General features: G+C 40.0%; 1 protein-coding gene across 1 annotated transcript in view; it reads left to right on the top strand.

Moving 5' to 3' along the window:
* The first annotated feature begins 6,600 nt into the window (after positions 1-6,600).
* Positions 6,601-19,490, top strand: part of rxfp1 (relaxin family peptide receptor 1) — a 34,992-nt gene continuing 22,102 nt past the window's right edge. The window contains exons 1-2 of the mRNA XM_076149132.1: positions 6,601-6,643; positions 11,578-11,715. Coding sequence (XP_076005247.1) covers positions 6,601-6,643; positions 11,578-11,715 — 181 coding nt within the window. The remainder of the gene's footprint in view (positions 6,644-11,577; positions 11,716-19,490) is intronic.

Genomic DNA, 19,490 nt, shown 5'->3' with positions numbered 1-19,490 from the left:
AGTTGGGGCGCAGTTCCTGATATTGGATCATGTCCAACTTGTTCCCCTAGTTTCATTGAAATCTGTCAGAAAACATTTATGTCAGAGAGATCTGCTTGCAGACAGACAGATACACATCACATCCCTGGCAGAGGTAATAGGAGTAGAACACCCTGCCATTCTCCATATGCTGATGGTATAGTTGCTATCATCCATCTTGACTCCCTTGTCTTGCTTCACGCATTGCCATCACTTTCACACTTCAAAATCCAAGACGAATCTGACAGATCGGCCCCAGGTTATAAAACAATGCCTAATGCACTACAGGTTTTCAATGCTGACAGGTTTATCAACATCTTTTCATACACAAAATGTTAACTGGGCTCCAAACTCTGAACTCTTCTTGGAGCTTTGTCTGCATACAACGTGATTATATAGATTCACACTGCTGGTGTGAGTGAACATATAGAAGATCCTTTCTTTTCATCAAAAACACTCTCTTTAAAAGCACTAATATGCTTGAAACTCTGAACTATATCCAATCACATTATATTAAATATCCACATTAAATAATGCAGCATGTTTAGGGAAATACAATCGATGTGTCCATTGCAGACAGGAATTTTAAAGAACAATATAATTATTACATCATACATCTTAATCACCCACTTGTACACATTTCAGTTGATCTCTTATCTGAACTCGATCACGTCTCTCTCCTCATTGGATCATTTCACAGAATTTTTGTTTTCATATAATGTTTTTAATTTAATGCTGCCTTCCATTTTTTTCCTTATATGATAAAGGTTAATTATGACTTGATGCGTATCTTTCCCTGCATTTATAATAGTGAAAAACTACATCTTATATAACAGCACCACACTGTTCTCAGTGCGATTCACTCTCCTGTTAACTATTTTTACGAATATTATTGAAATTAGAAACAAAATGGGCCAAGTTCAACATTATTTTTAACTTTTTTTTAGTTAAAAGAAAGCAAGGAAGAAAAATGTAAGAAGTTATTCATTGCAGTCCTCAAGCATGTGTTACTGCAGAACAGGAGGTTCTAGTGGACTGGATTCAGGTACACACAAAATAGGAGCGCTCTTTGTAAGAGCAGTCCAAGAGGTAATTTATGTTGAATTTGAAAAACCTTCTCCTTAGAGAAGAGCTGGATATTGTTAAATTTGATTCTCAATCAACTTTCCATTTTCACAATGGGCGGGTTGCCCCCACAGGAGGCTTTAGTTTTCAGAGTGTAATCCAAAGTACTGTGCCTTTATAGAGCAGCTGAAGGGTGTAACCTGCAGTCTAATCAGTGTATTTGTGGACTGGGTATAACAATGGGCGTGAAGCTGCTGGTGCAGCTCTTCGGTACTGAACAGAGCTCAAGCCGGATCCAACCAGCCTGTCATTGGTATATGTCAGCAAAACAAGAAGACAGGAAGAGAATATACGTGCATAGTTCAGACTATATCCTAATGCACTGATTTGTTTTCTGTGCCACCTCATTCACCAAACTGGAGTGGATGTTTCATGGTTGGGAATAAAGGAGCATCTAAGGCACTGCACCTATTTAAGAAAGCCTGAAACAATCAAGCAGCACTTGTTGACAGTATTCCAAGTCTGTCCTCTGGTCAGACACAGTAGGAGCAGCGTGACTGTAGGCACATCTCATCCATACAGGAAAGACACACTTTTACCACCCATGACACAGATTTGACCGGCTGTCAGATGGTTGTCTTGCCACATTGTGACATGTATGTGTGGTTCCTCCTGACGTAGTGTGTGTGATTTGATTTAATTGGTGCGAGCACTGTCACAGTGCCTGGCTTTTAATGAGCAGGATGTAAAAAGGCTATGTAGCGACGGGGGAGCTAGGTGTCATGGTTACAATAACAAATTACTAACACATCCCCACAGATAATCATATGATTTGTGGTTGTGTTTTGATGTTTAGGGAGTCAGATTTAATGGCAGAGGTCTTGGTTCTGGATTAACTGGTTTACCTGCGCAGCTGGACCCACGTAGGCTCACAGTATTAGCTCCTGTAATTGCGATATGACAGATATGTGCTGGATATGTTAATGCTACTTCACAAACAAGAATAGGGCACTTTTAAGGGGTCAGGGGAAGTGATATTGGGCTATACAAACAAAGTGACTTGACCTAATGGATAGGGCTGGGGTGAAGGGGGGGAAACATCAGGGGTAAGATGTTACAGGAGGGTTGCAAGAGGAACTGGAGTGTGTCTGTCTTTTTGCCGTTTCGCCTCCAAACTTAACAAGAACATCAGTTGGGGTCTGGCATTTGCATAGGGTGCTTTTCATTGCCATTGTATTTTACATACATCCTTGATCAGCAGTTATTTTCAGTTTGCATCACCAATAGGTTGACATGAATATGGGGTTACAGGCTTGACTGCCCACACAGACGTCATGAATGCAGAAAAAAAAAACATGTGCACCATGCCGATAAAGAAGCCACCGTCACATGGTCGCAAAAGCTGCACAACGACAGAAATGGTGAGCTTTCCTGTCAGACTGGCTTTCACAGGAACCATTAACAAAGGTCAGGGTCAAATAACTGAGTGATATGGCATCTAGCTTCCTCAGCTCTGTTGTCTGACAGCAGCTGTACACAAACTCATCCAGGGCAAAGAGAGCCAACAGCATGAAAGCTTGCTTTGAAGGTGATGAGGAAATGCAGCCAGGCACTTTGCTCTACTATGATAAATTAAAGAAAACAGCACGAGACAAGGTAAGAGAAATAAAACCCAAACTATTCTAATGCATCTTAGGTTAGAGTGAGTATAACCGCTGAGACACACTCTGTGGCAGATTTATTTGTGTGGTGTCTTATAGAAAGAAATGTCTGTGTTGAAATTAATGGAGAAGATCCAAGCAGAGGCATCACTGTGGGCTAAAGTATACAAGTATGGATCTGGAAATGGATATAGAGTGTAAATAAATAAATAAATATAACTTGTAATATCTTACACCTTTCTACACATTGTGGATGAAAATGTCTTCAAATTCAAATGACCTGACGTGGGTTACCAGGTAATGGTAATTGTGTAGGAATATAGGGGGGAAGATTGGTCTGGCCTCATGGTGATACAATATATCATTTCATGTCCCCTCTGCCATCAAACTCTTTATATAACAGCACCTTATGACTCCCATTATTCTATCTTATCATTTATTTTTGGTCTAAGTACAATTTTTTATTTTTTTTTAATAAATATGATATGATATTATATATATATCAACATGCATCAACTTTTTAAAAGATCGCTATGTCTCATTTACACTCTTTTTCTCTTGTTCACCTGAAATGCCATTCCTTTACCACTGGCCCCATGCTGACATGCCATGGTTTGCAATTCATGTCAGGGGGCTTTGACCCCTTTCAAACTTGCTTGAAAGTCTAGTTATTATTTAGAATTTAATAATAATGCACACAGTCTTTTCTATTCTGTCTATCTATCCATCCATTACATTACATTACGATCCTTTTGGCAGACGCTTTTACCCAAAGCGACTTACATTACATTACCACCCTTCGCAGAGGGGGGAGCAATTGAGGGTTCGGTGCCTTGCTCAGGGGCACCTCGGCAGGGGCTCGAACTGGCGACCTTCCGGTTCTCAAGCGGAAGCTCTACCCACTGAGCTACTGCCTCCCATATCTATCTATCTATCTATCTATCTATCTATCTATCTATCTATCTATCTATCTATCTATCTATCTATCTATCTATCTATCTATCTATCTATCTATCTAACTATCTATCTTCATACATAATAAATGATCTCCTTTCATCTATCAGAAGCACTACACCTGAAGTAAACCTTTGGGCTTGTGTTACTTTAATCTTCCATGGGAGGCTTTTGTGAAGAGAAAGGATACTTGGAGTGGATTTCCATACAGCACCACTGAGAGTTCAGCTTCTGGGGCATTTTAATTGCCTGTCACTCTGCTGGATATTTGTTCTTTTTATCTTTCATTAGCAACAAACATGTTTGACAAGATGACAAATGAATTTTTTTCTCAAAACGGTCACATATGTGTAAAAGATAAATAAATAAAAAGTATAATCGTACTTTACATTATGATTTCTCAACACTGACTTATTTTTAATTAGATTTATGTTTAGGCATTTGTGTTAAGTTTAATCACCACTGACAGCTCATACAATAAGTTCTCTAGTCTTTAAGACCTTCATCATTTACTCCTGTTGTCTTGGTTAAAAATTGAGCAAAAAAAAAACCAGTAGGTAAATGTCCTTAAACATAAAAGCAATTGTGGATTTTTTTTCAATTAAATATTGAAAAAATATGATGGATACATTGGCCCTCTGTTGTGAAAAGCGCTTGGATTGAATTGTACCTAATCCTGTTTTTTTGTGATGAGGAGCCCCTCTGAGTGACACAATTATGCTCTGGGCCAGAAAAGTACATGAAAACCATCTACACCAATACCAATACCAATACCTTCAATCAATATTTCTGTGAATAGGTCCGCGATCATGTCCGTGAAGTATCCTGCAAATGACAACATTTTCACGAAAAATTGCTTGAGTTATGTGTGCACATACTTGTAGACTAGAATCACAGGGCCATTAGTTGGTTGTAAGTGAAACAGTATGTCCCTGTTCTCTCATTAGTCAAGCCCTGCTAGTCCACGTTAGCCTGTCAGCTCAATGCCAGAGGTCCTTTTTTGGTGAATTATGTTATCTTTCGTTTTACATGTGTGTGTCCTTGGTGGGATTTAAACCCTACGCAAACTATCGATCAGCACAAGATAGGGGAGTGTTATCCACCGAAGGTTTTGATGATACTGTCTGTAATTTCTTTCTGGGTATCACAGATCAAATTAGATCCTCCAGCGGCATGCTGGAATCTAATCTGTTTCAGGAAACGCTGTATTAAACTTTCCAAAAAAAGTGAAAGGAGGGTTGCATGTTTTGTCATTGCATTGTGTCTGTTCCTGTGTTTGGACCTATAGAAGAGGAAATATTACCAGTGAGAACCATAATGCAGACGTAGACAAATGCAGATTTGTGAAGAGAGAGATATGCACGAAGACATTGCTTGTTCCAAACAATGAAGAGCTGACTGAGACAGAGCATTTCAAGATCAATGGAAACACAACTATGCATTCTTTCACCCTCTGTCACCCTCAGGACAGCGAGTGTGTCTTATATGCTCGGAGTTGGTGGCTATCATAAGAAATGGAAAAGTAAAACGCCATTAGGAGACAAACGATCAGCACTCGGAGGAGAGTCATACCTACAGCAAACTAAATGAACTCAGCCAGTATGAACACTCAACAAAAGTCTTCTCTAACCTTTTCTCCCTTACTTCACAGATTTACAGGCGATGCCAGACCAGTGACTGATTACCAGGCCACCAAACAGTTCCTTCTTATCAGTTCCTTTTTATTTTATTTTTTCATTTTATGTTACATCCCAGGGGGGCCAGGACGGGGTTGTGTGACTGTGGGATGTCCTCTCTGTTTTTTTTCCCCGTTTTTTTTTCTGTTTCTCTCCCCTCTCTCTCTCTCTCTCTCTCTCTCTCTCTCTCTCTCTCTCTCTCTCTCTCTCTCTCTCTCTCTCGCTCTCTCTCTCTCTCTCCCTCAACAATGTACTAACGAGTGATGATACAGCAGATATACTCGGACAACTCGGAGATAGTGAAAGAGTTCATGTGCAGCTTCAGAGACTTTGCCAGATAGCAAAGATAGGTGAACTGAGGGACAAAATGAGGCATATATAAGATGAGTCAGCTACAACAGCTTTTATGAGATCTGAAGTATGAGTAGAGGATGTGCAGACACAGATTGATGCTTCCTTTAAGAGTGCGCCCTGCATGAGGGTTAACAGTGGGTGAATGACTGATATAAGCAATAATGTCCAGAGTTTTACAATGTGGAGAGGACGGATTTGTGTGAGGACCTCACTGGAAATGTACACAATGGGAGTAGTTATGGGAATAGATCATGGGTCTACCTGTAGTCTGTTAATGGGTTGTTAATATGGCCCCTAGCGTCAAAAGACTTACAGGTTTAGTGCAGCACACTCTATCTTCTCTCTGAATGTATGTGTGAACGTTATTACAGATGTATGTAATCCTACTCCCCTGTAGGTTGCATCATTTTGCATGATTTCCAATGTGCAATTAACACATTTCACAAGACAAATCAAATCTATTCATATGCAATCTGTTGAGTGATTTAAGCGCAATCTTAGTGTGCCCATTAGGAGACGTGTTGCTCTCTCTCTCTCTCTCTCCCCTCTCCCCTGTCTCTCCATTTCTCTCTCTCTCTCTCTCTCTCTATCTCTCTCTCTCTCTCTCTCTCTCTATCTCTATCTCTCTCTCTCTCCCTTTCTCCTGATCCTCCTCTCTCAGCTCTATCGGCTCGGCTGTAGAGAGGAGGCGACTTTGCGAAGTGTCAGCTTCTCCGCTCCATCGTTGCACATCCACTACCGTGTTTAAACTCGGCCACCCACCGGCGTCTTGTCTTCGTTCTGTTTAGAACCAGGCAGCAGATACATATTCTATACATATTCTTATCACCTTCACGGGTTTTTCTCTTCTCATGCAAACTTAAGGAGCTACCATGCAAGTTTTTGTCGCCGTCTTACTTGTTTGTGGAGTATCGGGTAAGTTCCAACGTGCGCGAATTAATCCTTCACTAGCAGGATTCTCTTCATGATATCGATCTGAAACGATCACAAAAGGCGTTTAAATAAGATCGATGCTAAAATGGTTTGGGATTATGTTCTGCCGGAGGATCTCTTAATATTTTGCCTGGTGTGATCATTTCAGGATACTTAGATTAAGGTTCATTATTTCGCCATCCTCTGTCAAACTGCTTAAAAATTGTTACATTATCTGAAAGAAATAAATTAGTTTGGTGCTCGATTCATCTCAGACAGCTCATTTAAAGATCAAAGTCTTTTGATGAGTGATCTTGTATTTTGTAGGGTTTTGTGGATGTGCAGAGATCAAGCATAATTTTTTAATAAGATAACAAAGGACTTTATGTTAGCTGATTCGATTCCAGACCAACCTATCAAATATGATTTTAAACCCGTTTGATCTGAAGGATTTTACTCTGACCAGTGTGCATCAATTATAACTGTATGCACTAGTGTGAGTCAGTGAGTTCCTCCGGTAAAGCAGAGTGCTGGGGAACAGGTTGATTTGAAAGCTTTCAAGTCAATTAACCATACTGTGGTCCTGTTCATGACATCATGTCGCTGGATTGAGATGTAGGACAAATGGTAAGAAAGTTTTTTTTTTTTAAACTCTTAATTAGTCATCAAGCTTCCACATGTGTTAGATTGGTGCAGTAACACAAGTTTATTACTCATCAGCTACAGGCAAGCTCTAAGTACCATACAGCTGCTCCTCATCGTCTTTTTCTGAAAGGCTGTATAAGAAAGGCAAGGAAAGGGGTTGAATTGTGGGGGAAATGAATACTGACAGGAATATAATTTATTGCGGCAGATTGACATTATACAAGAAATTTATGAACACATGTTGTGGGATGTGATATAAGAATGATGCAAAATTGTGTCAAGTAATGTGTTGCTCTTTCTATGTTTTGTTGTTTATGTGAAATTAGTGCATTTTGCGTATGTTTTTGTAATACAAGTTTGAGCTGAGATGTGTGATCTGTGAAATGTCCACGGTTGCATGTTGATTAAGGTTACACTTTGACAAGATTGACATCCAAATGATCCCAAATCACACATGCAATCTTCACCGCAGACTTCTACAGCACATACCTCTGCCAAGGCTGAGGAAGCCTTTGTGCATTTTTCTTGTTGAAATTCTTTACTAGATAGAAAGAAATGACTTTGATCAACAATTTCTTGATCTATCTCCAATAGTCATAAAAGAGACATTTGTAGCATCATTGCACATATGCACTGTGGTTGTTGCATGTTTCTCTCCTGGTTGTTACAGCACAGCAAATCCATTATTGCGCCCCCAGTCAAAGCATGTATTGGAATCCACCTTTTATATCATATTTAATCACCTATTAATAATCAGCAATAAATATGCCCTTTTTCCATTGAGGTTGGGGCATTACTTTTTTTTTTTTTTTTAATTGACCCTGTCTCGCCTTCTTGTTAAGAAATCATCCAGGGTCCATCAGCACCAAAATAGCCATGCCCCACTAAATTCCATTGTGTAATTGGTTCTTAACTTTTGACTGATCTTGGAGAAGATGAGCAATCAAAACAACCAAAAAATGGATGAAAACAAACTATAAGCTCTTTGGAGGTAACAAACCTTTATACATTTCTTTTCACTGTCACTGTTCACTGGCTTGGGCTGCTTTGTACATATTTGATTTGCGAGAAAGTGGAAGTTTGCGAATGATAAGTGATGGTTTTGGGCCACACACCCCAAGTGATACCAGCTCCAGACTTATGAACATGTGCTTAAAATAGCTTGGATAACTATTAATGACTGCGGTTGGTAGTCCTCTTATCAAAACTGTTTGTACATTAGATTATTTCAGCTGCTCGTACATATAAAATGTATGAACTAGTTCATATTGCAATCAAATCTGCATCATGGTTGAGATCCTCAAACTGAAATAATTCAGCATAAACCTGGTGAGGATGATATGTGGTTCTAAAGGAATTTAACATTTGCCAAGAATTTACAATCTTATACTCTCGGGCAGCTCTAATGATGTCGAAATGTCAGTCCAGCTGGCTCTGTGACAGAATTGCTCTAAAATTATTCGTTTCAGTTCCTGTCAGGTGTGACTTCAAGTAGAGCTGCCAGCTTACTGAGCTCTCACATCATAAATATGATGCACAAACAACCTTTGTTATGGCCGTCACCTTTTGATTATGTTGCTTTTAGCTCCTTATATCCCTCCCACTGAGTGTGATTACTGTGCCACCTGGTCTGTGCTGTGCTGACATAGAGATTGGCTGTTACTTTGGAGGAGGAGCTGAGCCAGCCAATCTGGCAAAGACTGTTTGTTACTAAAGTTACTAAAGTTGCTGCTAATTAGAGAATCAGCAAGTGTGCCCACCTACTAAGCGTGGTTGGTGTGTGAATGAGACTTAACAAGTCTTGGAACAGTGGAATCGGTTCCATCAGGGAGCCCTTAACAAGGTCAGTTTTTTAACAAAAGTTTTAATTCAGAGATATTAAAATCCAAATTCTAATCACTGAAGTAAAAAAAATAAAAATCAAAGCATTTTACATCAACTTCAGCTTCCAAAACTGACTTTTGGCATGCTTGTGATCTGTTAGATGTTACTGTTCCTGAAAACATTGCCACAACATCTGTGATTCTGTGCGTTGCATCACACATTACCTGTGTGTTTTCCATTTCTATAAATGTTCTCGTTAACAGAGGAGGGCACAAGCAGTATGTGAGTACAATCTATGATCCGCTGACATTGGGAAATGTTACAAAACTCCTGTTAAGTGTGTTGAATGTCTTCTTTGGATGTGGAGAAAGCCCCACCACTTGCATGACACTAGTCACAGACACACTAGTAAATGAACCTAACCACACGTATGATTGTTTAATTTGGAGTAATTTGGGTTATGTAATCATTTGGAGTTTGTTGTTTGCCCTTCTCCTGGCCTGATTGCAAATTGTGCAAAGTGCAATTAGATTCAAATAGCCAGATCATGGTGCCAAAACAAATAAATAAAAAAGGGGGGAGGAAGTGCAAAATGTTGCGATGCCTCTGGAGCCCAATCACGAAAACGTCAGAAAACAGCCCCACATCTGAGGCGAGGGCTGATATTAAATCTCAGGTAAATCCTGAAAACATTGCACCTGTCTGGAAGTTTGATCCCCTTGTGGATGGGCGGGCGGTACGTAATTTCACGCTGCCAAAGTTTGATCCCTATTATACCAGTCTCTGGTTCAAGCAAGCAGAGTGTCAGTTTCGGTCGAGAGCTAAAGAGCTTGAAATTGTGGCCAATATGCTGTCAGCTCCAAGGGGGTACCTCTCCTTCACCGGCATCCCCCAAGGCCTCATATAAATCTTCCCCTTCCTCCTCCTCACTTGTTTATTTATTCGACATAAGTAAGCACATTGCTTTAGTACTGGCACTTGGTGAAACTGAAGTAGACGCCTATGTTGGTGCTTTTGAACGCGTCACAAATGCACTCCAGTGGCCACCTAACATCTTGGCTCTAATGTTGCAGTGTAAAATCCATGGTAAAGCTTAGGAAGTTGTGGTTGAGTTTCCTTCAGAACACAGTCAGACCGTGTTAAAAGCAAACGAACCAAACAAACCTGTGCCAGAAGCCCTTCAGCACAAACCAAACTTAAATGTGGGGTTAGCTGGAGGAAAACAATACCGTTTTGACTTGTGATTGGCCAGTGGCTATCACATAACACTCAAATATTGTACTTCCTGCTTGGTTTGGCACACATATGGCCTAGATCCAGGCTACGTAACCCAACCCTCTGCCCACTTTTTGAAATAATGTTTACATTGCTGACAGATACTGTGAATTAATGATGGATCTTGCTCAATCCATCCCTAATCTCTCCTCTTCCTGCAGATTTCATGCTTTTATCAGAGTAGCGTATGTAAATATTTATATGAGAGAACAGAGGGACATCACTTTACATATTATGAATATTACATGACATGTCTCTGGAGGAATCATCAAATGATTAGATTATCCTGAATGTTTCTCTTTGTCCAGCTGTCTCTCCCACTGTCTCTCTCTCTCTCTCCCTCTGTCTCTCTCTCTCTCTCTGTCTGTCTATCCACCTCCAGCTCTATATGTCCTCCTATACTTAAAATGGATAATAGATTTTGTCATACAATAGGTCCATACATGTGAAGAAGTATTGATGGAGAGGAAACGCCTGCTGCTTCTGCCATTCTGCTTTTCTGTCAATGTCTATTTTAAAACCTTGACAATACTTCAATGTTTGAAAAACCAATTGATCACCATGCACACACATGTGAACATGTTATGGAAGGAATAATCAAAAACTACAGAATAGGACAATAACAAAACCCACAATTTGTACCATTTAGAACGTGATGGCATATTCATCAATGTGATCATCCATCCCCCTGCTGTATTCCTGTTTATTTACATTCTCTCATCCTGCTGAATCTGTTTAACAGATGCATGATCTGACGGCAGAAAGGGCAATGAGCCAAAGCAGATTCATTTCCCCTGATAGATGTTGACACGGGTCTTAATTCAATGTGGCACGTGAAATTATGTTGGAAGTTCAATGTGCGCAGTTCTTTAATCCTGTGCCAAAAACTAAATTACGGCGAATCAAATACTTCACTTAACGAGGTTCTATATTGGTGAGAGTGAAACAGGTATATAACCCTGAGCTTTCCCTCCTCATTACCTACGGCTGTATTTTGAACCAGTGATGACACAATCTAGAAGGGTCACGTTGGCACAGGATAAGGGAATTGCAACATCAACCGCTGAAACAAACACACTGCAGGTTAGGACAAATGTATGGAAAGGCTTCTAAAATTGCACCACAGGGACAATGTCGTAGAATTATTTAGAGTTATTTATGATTTTGCTTTTGAATTTTCTGCTGTGTTCCAGCATTGAACATCACAGACGAGAGGGCAGCGTGTCCACTTGGATATTTTCCCTGTGGTAACCTGACCATGTGCCTCCCGCAGCTCCTGCACTGCAACGGCGTTGATGACTGTGGAAATCAAGCCGATGAAGAGAACTGCGGTGAGTCGTTGTTTCTATGTCAGTAACTAACTAACATATAGAGAGAAATAACCAAATTCTCAGCGTAGTTATTCTACCAACCATTAATGCTAGAGGGTACCTGGTTGGCATTGTGGCAAAACATGAAGCTGAAAAACAGTTCCCAACACATCCTGTAACCTTGTCAATGTTTTACAGTTTATAAAGTCACTTTTGGTGGGTCTTGTGGTAAAAAGAACAAAATATCACTTTGGTACAGAACACAATTATTCATCAGTAATAACTTACAACCCCACTGTACAGGTCACTGGATGAGCTATGTCACCTTTGCTTCCTCTCCCTTTTCATCTAATCCACATTTTTGAGTTATAACCTGGAGCCTCATGGGCAAATATACCTTTTCATCAGATGTTATGAATAAAAAGGATGTGACAGGAAATCATGGACGTCAATGAATGAATGTTAATGTAGTAGTAATAGTTAACATTAACATATAAATTAACATTGAGGCATGGTTATATTATTGTCTGTGACACCTTGGGGTCAGGAGTCTGGTCAAGGTCTTTGGCCAGTTTTTTGTAACGCCCTTTGGAAATACTGTGCAAGATGCCGAGCCTCTTAATTCTGCGTCCATCTCTGTGGGAGGTGAAGTGCAAGATGCCGAGTTGTATTGTATTGTATTTCCGTGGCAGAGATCCATTCCTCTATATTCTGTCAGACAGCTGAATTGATGTAGAATTGACATCGTCTCTTGGCATTACATTACATTACGATCATTTGGCAGACGCTTTTATCCAAAGCGACTTACATTACATATTACATTACCACCCTTCGCAGAGGGGGGAGCAATTGAGGGTTTGGTGCAGGGGCACCTCGGCAGGGGCTCGAACCGGCAACACTCCGGTTCCCAAGCGGAAGCTCTACCCACTGAGCCACTGCCTCCCTCATTACTTTAGGGATTTTTCATAGTTTTAAACAGACACAGAATTTCTCAACTTTCTAGAGCCGTCGACCTACCGGAAAGAGCCGCCTGACTCAGGTTAAAGAGAACTGAAGTTTTCTCGTTTAGACATAGAAAGCACACCGAGCATAATCATTGAAATGTGTTGTACTAGTCGCAGTTGTCGTATAGCAGGCAGAAAGTCTTTAGATGAATTAGAGCCATACTCAATTGTTCTGTTTCTGTACAGCTTTATCTCCATGGGGCAATTTACAATACACTGACTTTGCAGTGTTTGATATCACAGCAGGATAGTTATTACAGGTAAGTGAAGGGATTTGCCACTCTATAGCACTAAAGTAACCAGACACAACAAATCACTAATCACTACAATCATCAGGCATGCAGGAAGGACTGACAATGTGTGTACCTGTACAAAATGTTACAAGGGAATAGATAGATAGATAGATAGATAGATAGATAGATAGATAGATAGATAGATAGATAGATAGCTATACCAAACAGGGAAATTCAAATACATACATTACAATACATATACATTACATACATTATCCTTTAAAATGTGCTACTTGTTGTGAAATTAAGATCATAAATTAGAGTTGTTACAGTGTTTATTAAGTGGGCGTTGGAGGCTTTTTGTTTACCAAACTGTAGTTTCACAACTTTGATTTTTGTGGACATGAGTGTCATGATCCTGTGTGTTGTTCTGTTCATATCCTGTTTTATTTTGTACCCGCTTCTGTGCCCATTTCTGTCACTTGACTTCCTGTCTCCTGATTGTTTGCCTCTCCCTAATTGTTTTCGCTTGTGACTGATTTAGTTGCATATCCCCCTCACCTCTTGTCAGTGTCCCTGTCTACCAATCACTTAAAATAAGATAAGATAAGATGAAAGTTTATTGTCTCTTGTCTCTTCTCCAAAGTTTTGCACTTTGCACTTAACGCAAAGTTTCTCATTTTTGAAAATGAAACCAAGCAATGAACAGTGAGCAGTGAAAAGATGAAAACTTTTTTATATACTCATTCCAATATTTGGCTGATATCTAATATATAATATATATTCATGTTGTGCTCCCCTGACATTATATTCCTCTATATTCTGTTTGTTGTTTTGATTCTGTCAGAAACAGATGTGCTCAAATCAACTTCCATCAACATTTCATCAACAACAAAATCCTTTATTCATTTTCTGTATAATAGATACATGAACACATACAAAAATCAGTAAAAGAATACAAGATTATTTGCTTTGAACGCAATGGTTTATCGGAAATACTTGTGTCCTCGAAAATCGTTTAAAAGTATGCATTTCCTGGCTACATTTCAACGGTCTTCATACATGCCTTGCCACTGATCTATGATGTCATCAGTCTTGAAATGCTGCCCTCTAAGGATACAGCCCCTGAGATGAGATTCAACCCTAGGTAGGTGTGATTTCCCAGGTGTGTTGCATGTTGATATACACATCTTGTCTTCAAGTTAAAGGTCCTATGGTCTTGTTTTGTAATGGGTATGTTTTTTTGCCTCAAATTGCACTACTTTGACCAAACCAGGGGTGGGGAACTTTGCGCTGGGATTGAACACATAATTGTGCGCAATGATTATTTATATGATGTCATCGAAAGGGTGTCTCGAGGGCCCGATCAACCGGGTGGGAGGTTCCCTACCCCTGGACTAAATGAACATAGAAAAAACAAGGGGGATAAACAAAAAATGCCTTTTATGTTACATTGGGCCCACAAAAACAGGAAATGTTGGCAAGTGTGAAAAGCATGAAGATGTGCAGATGAATCTAGCATAGTCCCTTGAAATTTGAAAAGCCTTCATTCTGGCTCCAATTATGATCTGAATAAGGGAGTGAAGTGTGTGTGTGTGTGTGTGTGTGTGTGTGTGTGTGTGTGTGTGTGTGTGGTAATGATGGCTTTGATGAATGTTATTTCATTTTGTGAGAAAGCTCCATAAGATTGAGTCATGTAATCATTTAAAGAGAAAAATATAATAATTTGCTTCTGGAACCACATTGGGCTTTACCCCACCCTTCCACCCAGATGGATTGTGGGAAAGGAGCGGGTCAACCCACTCAATGACCTGCTGGGTTGGGGAGCCTTCAGGCATGGAGACCGCACAGCAGCCAATGGCAAACAGCCAAAGGGCCCGACACTCAGAGTGTGGGGGCCCCGCAGGCCGAAGAGAAGCTTAGTAGGCGCACAGCAGGGAGCAAGGACACCAGGTCATGTAAGTGGGACAGTCGAGAAGGACAGTCAAGATTTGAAGATCGCAAGAGAGATTGCCTCTTTAACAAGTGCAGGAAGTTTATTCCACATTAAAGGAGCGCAGTACGAGAAGGCTCCATTTCCAAAGCATAGTGAAGCGGAAGGAGGAAAATAATTGACATCATAACCTTTACCATCCAAGACTTGACAATGCGTTTCAGATAATCCCTTCGATTTTCTCAGCTTTTCAATAAAACACCAACTTATCACAGATGATAATACACAGTGTTGTTTCACTCAATACGTTTGATCAGCTCCATTTACTCTAGCTCTTTACTTCACCATAATAAAACACAGTGTTGCAGGCAATAATTTCCACTTGGACTTCTTTTACCAGACATGTTTAATCTTTTCAGGAATTTTTCATCAAAATAGGAGATAAGAATGAGCACCATGTCCTTGACCCTCTTCTGACCCCTCTAACTTGCCTCTCTGTGTGTAGGCTCTGTTTCTGTGACATGGGACAGGGAAAATTAAGATTTGACTGTGAAAACATTTGAGCATCCTTCTCTATTCTCTATCATTTAGCACATTTAAAAGTGGTAATAACAGTCCTGGTGGTGGTAGCAGGAGCAGATACATTGTGCCGCGGTAAACATGCCGTATTTGCTATTATAGTCGGCTCCAAACCCCTTAAATAGACATCAGGGTTGCTCTGGGGTACATAAATACTATAAATAATTTCTTGCTTGCCGCCGTGCTGTTGGAGCTATGCTGTGCACATTTAGCCACTGATTCACAGATGAGGTTTGTGTCTCCTGGGCTGCTGCTACACTCCCCAAATCCGGTTCTCACACAAACTGAGTCACACAAGAGATTTTCTTAATAAATATGGAGGATGTGATCGTGCTGTCGTCTGTTCAGAAAGAAAAAAGAAAGTTCAACATTCCATAGGCATCTCATCCTGTTCTCTAGTCCACTTTTAGCTCAATTTGGTGATTATTATTGTTAGGCACCCGCTTCCCACGCACCCCCCTCAATGCGCTCCTTGGATAGTCATTTCTTGTTGTGCACCCTTATAAGGCCCAACACAGGCAACTCACAACTTTGTAAATCAGCCCATTAGGAAACACTACAAAGCATTTAAAGACACACACATGTAAACACCTCAAACATCATAGCAGCTCTCAATGGTGTTGCTACCACAGCAATGGTGCATTTTCTCCAAAATGCACCTGTAGTTTTTTTGTTTTCCACTGAATATAGCACACAGGTGTCAGATTAGAACAGTTAAACGAGGACTTTATTAACCATAAAGTTATTATTTATGTTTTGTCTGAGTCATGAGGACATTTTGCTTAGAGAGATGTTTCCCTCCCAAACCTCTTTGTCCCATTCAGTTTGTATTTCGTTTAAGTTGCTATAATTCATTTTATATCACCAATATGAACGAAAACAACTTTTTAGAAACGCCACTCTGCTAACTACACTGAAAGTCACACCGACTGAAAAAAGTCAGGTTGTTTTTGCTTGACTTCAACCTTTGTGCCAGAACTACAATCGAGACTGTGTGTTCCAGGAAACTATGAAAAATCGTGATGTCCGTCGGCATAAATCTTCCTGTCGAGAACATCCATCTCACCGTTTGCGGCACTATAATATGCTGCACTATAATATGCTGCTGTCTGTGGATGACTTTCTGGCTGGCTACCTGACAGGAATTTGCCTGTTGACAGCAGCATCCATCTCCCATGATGTGTCCTGTATCGTGTCCTGCTATTTTCTCTCACAGCTCCTTGAGTTGTTTCACTCAAGATGTTTGTTCAGCTTCCATTTTTACTTGACCAAGGTTTTTTTTTAAGTCTCCTGCTTTTTTTTTCTTCAGATAATCAGGTTTGGCTGCTGAATAAGGAGTGTAACAGCTGCTCTGTCATCACAATATTGATGTCATGTTTGCAGCTCGATCCCACGCAAAGTTGTATAAACCTGGTGGGGCGGATCCATATTTTCTTTTTTCATATTCATATTTTCCATTTTTTTATATTCATAATACCCCTGCCTTCACTGTGGATCTATTTTGAAACATTTGCCATGCTTAATGTGCCAAAAACACTTATCTCATTTGCTGCAGCCCCACTATGCATGCTGAGTGAAAAGGAGCCATATCAGGTGCTGTGGAGCCTCTGCTCTGCTCTGCTCTGCACCGTCTTCCATTCTGGGAGATTGAAACATTCTATCTTCTGTTAGTACGCTCTAGCTATTGTCCTCTGACTTCAGCAGTATTCAGGGTCAGATTTAGTGGAGCTTTCTCATTCTCCTTTTACTTTTGCTGTTTCCCTGAACGTGTCCCGAATGGGATGCCGCTGCTGTCTTCTATCCATTTGGCTGAGAGATGTGGAGCTGTCATGCATTTCCTGATTCCTCCAACCTGTTAAATTTAGCAGAGAAGTCCATTACCTACAGTCATGCCGAACATTTTAAAGGAATATAATTATACAAAGAGGTGTGATTAGGATTCCTTGCAGGTATAGACAGATGTAACCACAATTTTATGAATTATTGTGCACCACAATGAATTGGAACATTGGATCTATCTATCTATTTATGAAACATGTGCTAGGATTTAATGTGGAAACACTCCTGCACCACTGAACGCACTTAGTGAAAAAAAAGCCATTTTTTTCTACCGTCTCCCCCACAGAGTCTTTAAATGTGAGAAGTATGGATGTCAATATGTGAAGGAAGTAAAGGACGAATGAGAAATGAAACTTTCAGGACTATGGATTAGTTCTTACTGGATGTGTTTCTATAGGCATCAACATGTCCCCAATGGAGAACAGGGGCGGAGGAGTCAATGAATAGGGAGGAGTCAACTTGGTTCAAATTGGTTCACTGTTGGAAACCATTGATTGATTGAATTGAATCAAAGACTAATTTTCACTCTTGACGTCAATGGTCACTGGATTGAGTATAGAATCCTCAAATGTCAGACCTTGGGTGAAGTAATGCTTTAAACAAGGAAACCAGGAAATGTATTATAGCTGCAGTGTCATGGAAACTGGGTGAATGATGAATTTGACTATAACAGAGCTCCTGTCTGTTCCATGGACTTTTTGTTTCGAAGAACTCAATTTTTTAGACACACACACACACACAAGCGTGATGTGTTTAATCATTTCTGAACATGGAGGATGGCCAAGAATGAGGAAGCTTTGTCAATGTTTGACATTATAATCATGTGCAAAGATACTGTAATTCCAGAAACTGTTAAATGTTTGTTGTGGGCCTGGTATTATGCCATATTCTTTCTATTCCACTGGAGGAGAAAAAGTCAGTCAAAGAACCCGTGGTGACTTAAATCAATTAATATGATGTGATTGAATGTATAAATTGAGTATATGTATTAAGAAGAAGTCGTTTGTTCATTGTTAAGATGAATGCCCTTGTGTAGGTAAACAGGCTGGCTGCTTTCATTAGGAGCCTCACTGCTGCGGTGTCAGCTATAGTGGTTTCCATTCCAATTCTGATTAATACATTTCCTTTACACAGTTATTGTTGTGTGTTTCTCCTACGTCAGTGCTGCCCTTCTCTAATAGTCTGTTATGAGTAATGCTGCCTCTGAGGTTGTGTGATTTATCATTAAAAATATCTGAGGCTGTAAGGCAAATCACACTGGCCTTGCTTGAACCAAGGGAATAAAAAGCAGTAAATATCAAGGAACCAAACAAATTGCCATTATTGTGTTTTTGATCATTTAATCATAAAAAAGGTCATATATGAGACGGTAATGTGGTTTCTCCCCAAATGAGTTTAGAGAAGTAGATGTGTTTCATCACCTGTACATAAATATACAAGTACACTGAAAATGGAGTATTGAATTGTTTCATAGTCTGACAATGATTCTATTTTGGAACAGCAGTCAAGTTGTCGTAACTTATCGATCAGTGTGGGCCAAACAGGAGAAATAAACAGTCGGGGTAGAGTTTGAATCAGGTTTGATCACAAGTGCTACATTGTGGTATAACAATGTCCAATGTGTGTCTATATAGAGTCTATTCATAGGGCAAACTAACACTAAAAGGGGCATAAACGAGGCTTAACCCAGCATCCATGGAGCAAGTGCTTGAATAGATCCTGGATCGGTCTCCATTGTATCAAAGCCATTTGAAATGAACTTTTGTTGCGTTTTCAAATTGAGACAAAGCAATAGAGACATATTTGTTCACTCACATTTACAGTTACAGACATTTTGCCATTTGCAATTCGTCTATCTTGCAAGTAGAAGTGTTAGTAAACTGGAGCAGGCAGAGAAAGCCCACCAACACGCTGTTACTGTTGCTGTTACTAAATCGAATAACTGAATTCTAAAACTTTCTGCACATTCCAGAGGTGAAAAGAGGGTGAAATTCAGTTCCACTTGCAAAGTCAAGTGACGTGGACTGAGTGAGTTTAAGTATCCAGTTGTAACAATGGTAATTTAATAAAAGCAAGTCCTCAGAGAGAACCCGAAGCTGTACCAGTGACGAGGAAGAAACTTTGCTGTTCATGTCAGTCTTGTGCAGCCACCCACCTGTTCTGACCTACAGAATTTAATTACCATTAGGCTTCAATTCAGCACATGCG

The sequence above is a fragment of the Genypterus blacodes genome, unplaced genomic scaffold (assembly GCF_046128005.1).
Source record: "Genypterus blacodes isolate CSIRO-AG114 ecotype Tasmania unplaced genomic scaffold, CSIRO-AGI_Gbla_v1 ptg000044l_1, whole genome shotgun sequence".
In the NCBI taxonomy this organism is placed as follows: Eukaryota; Metazoa; Chordata; class Actinopteri; order Ophidiiformes; family Ophidiidae; genus Genypterus; species Genypterus blacodes.
Note: the sequence above shows the minus strand (reverse complement) of the source record. Positions and strands in the feature narration are given on the sequence as shown.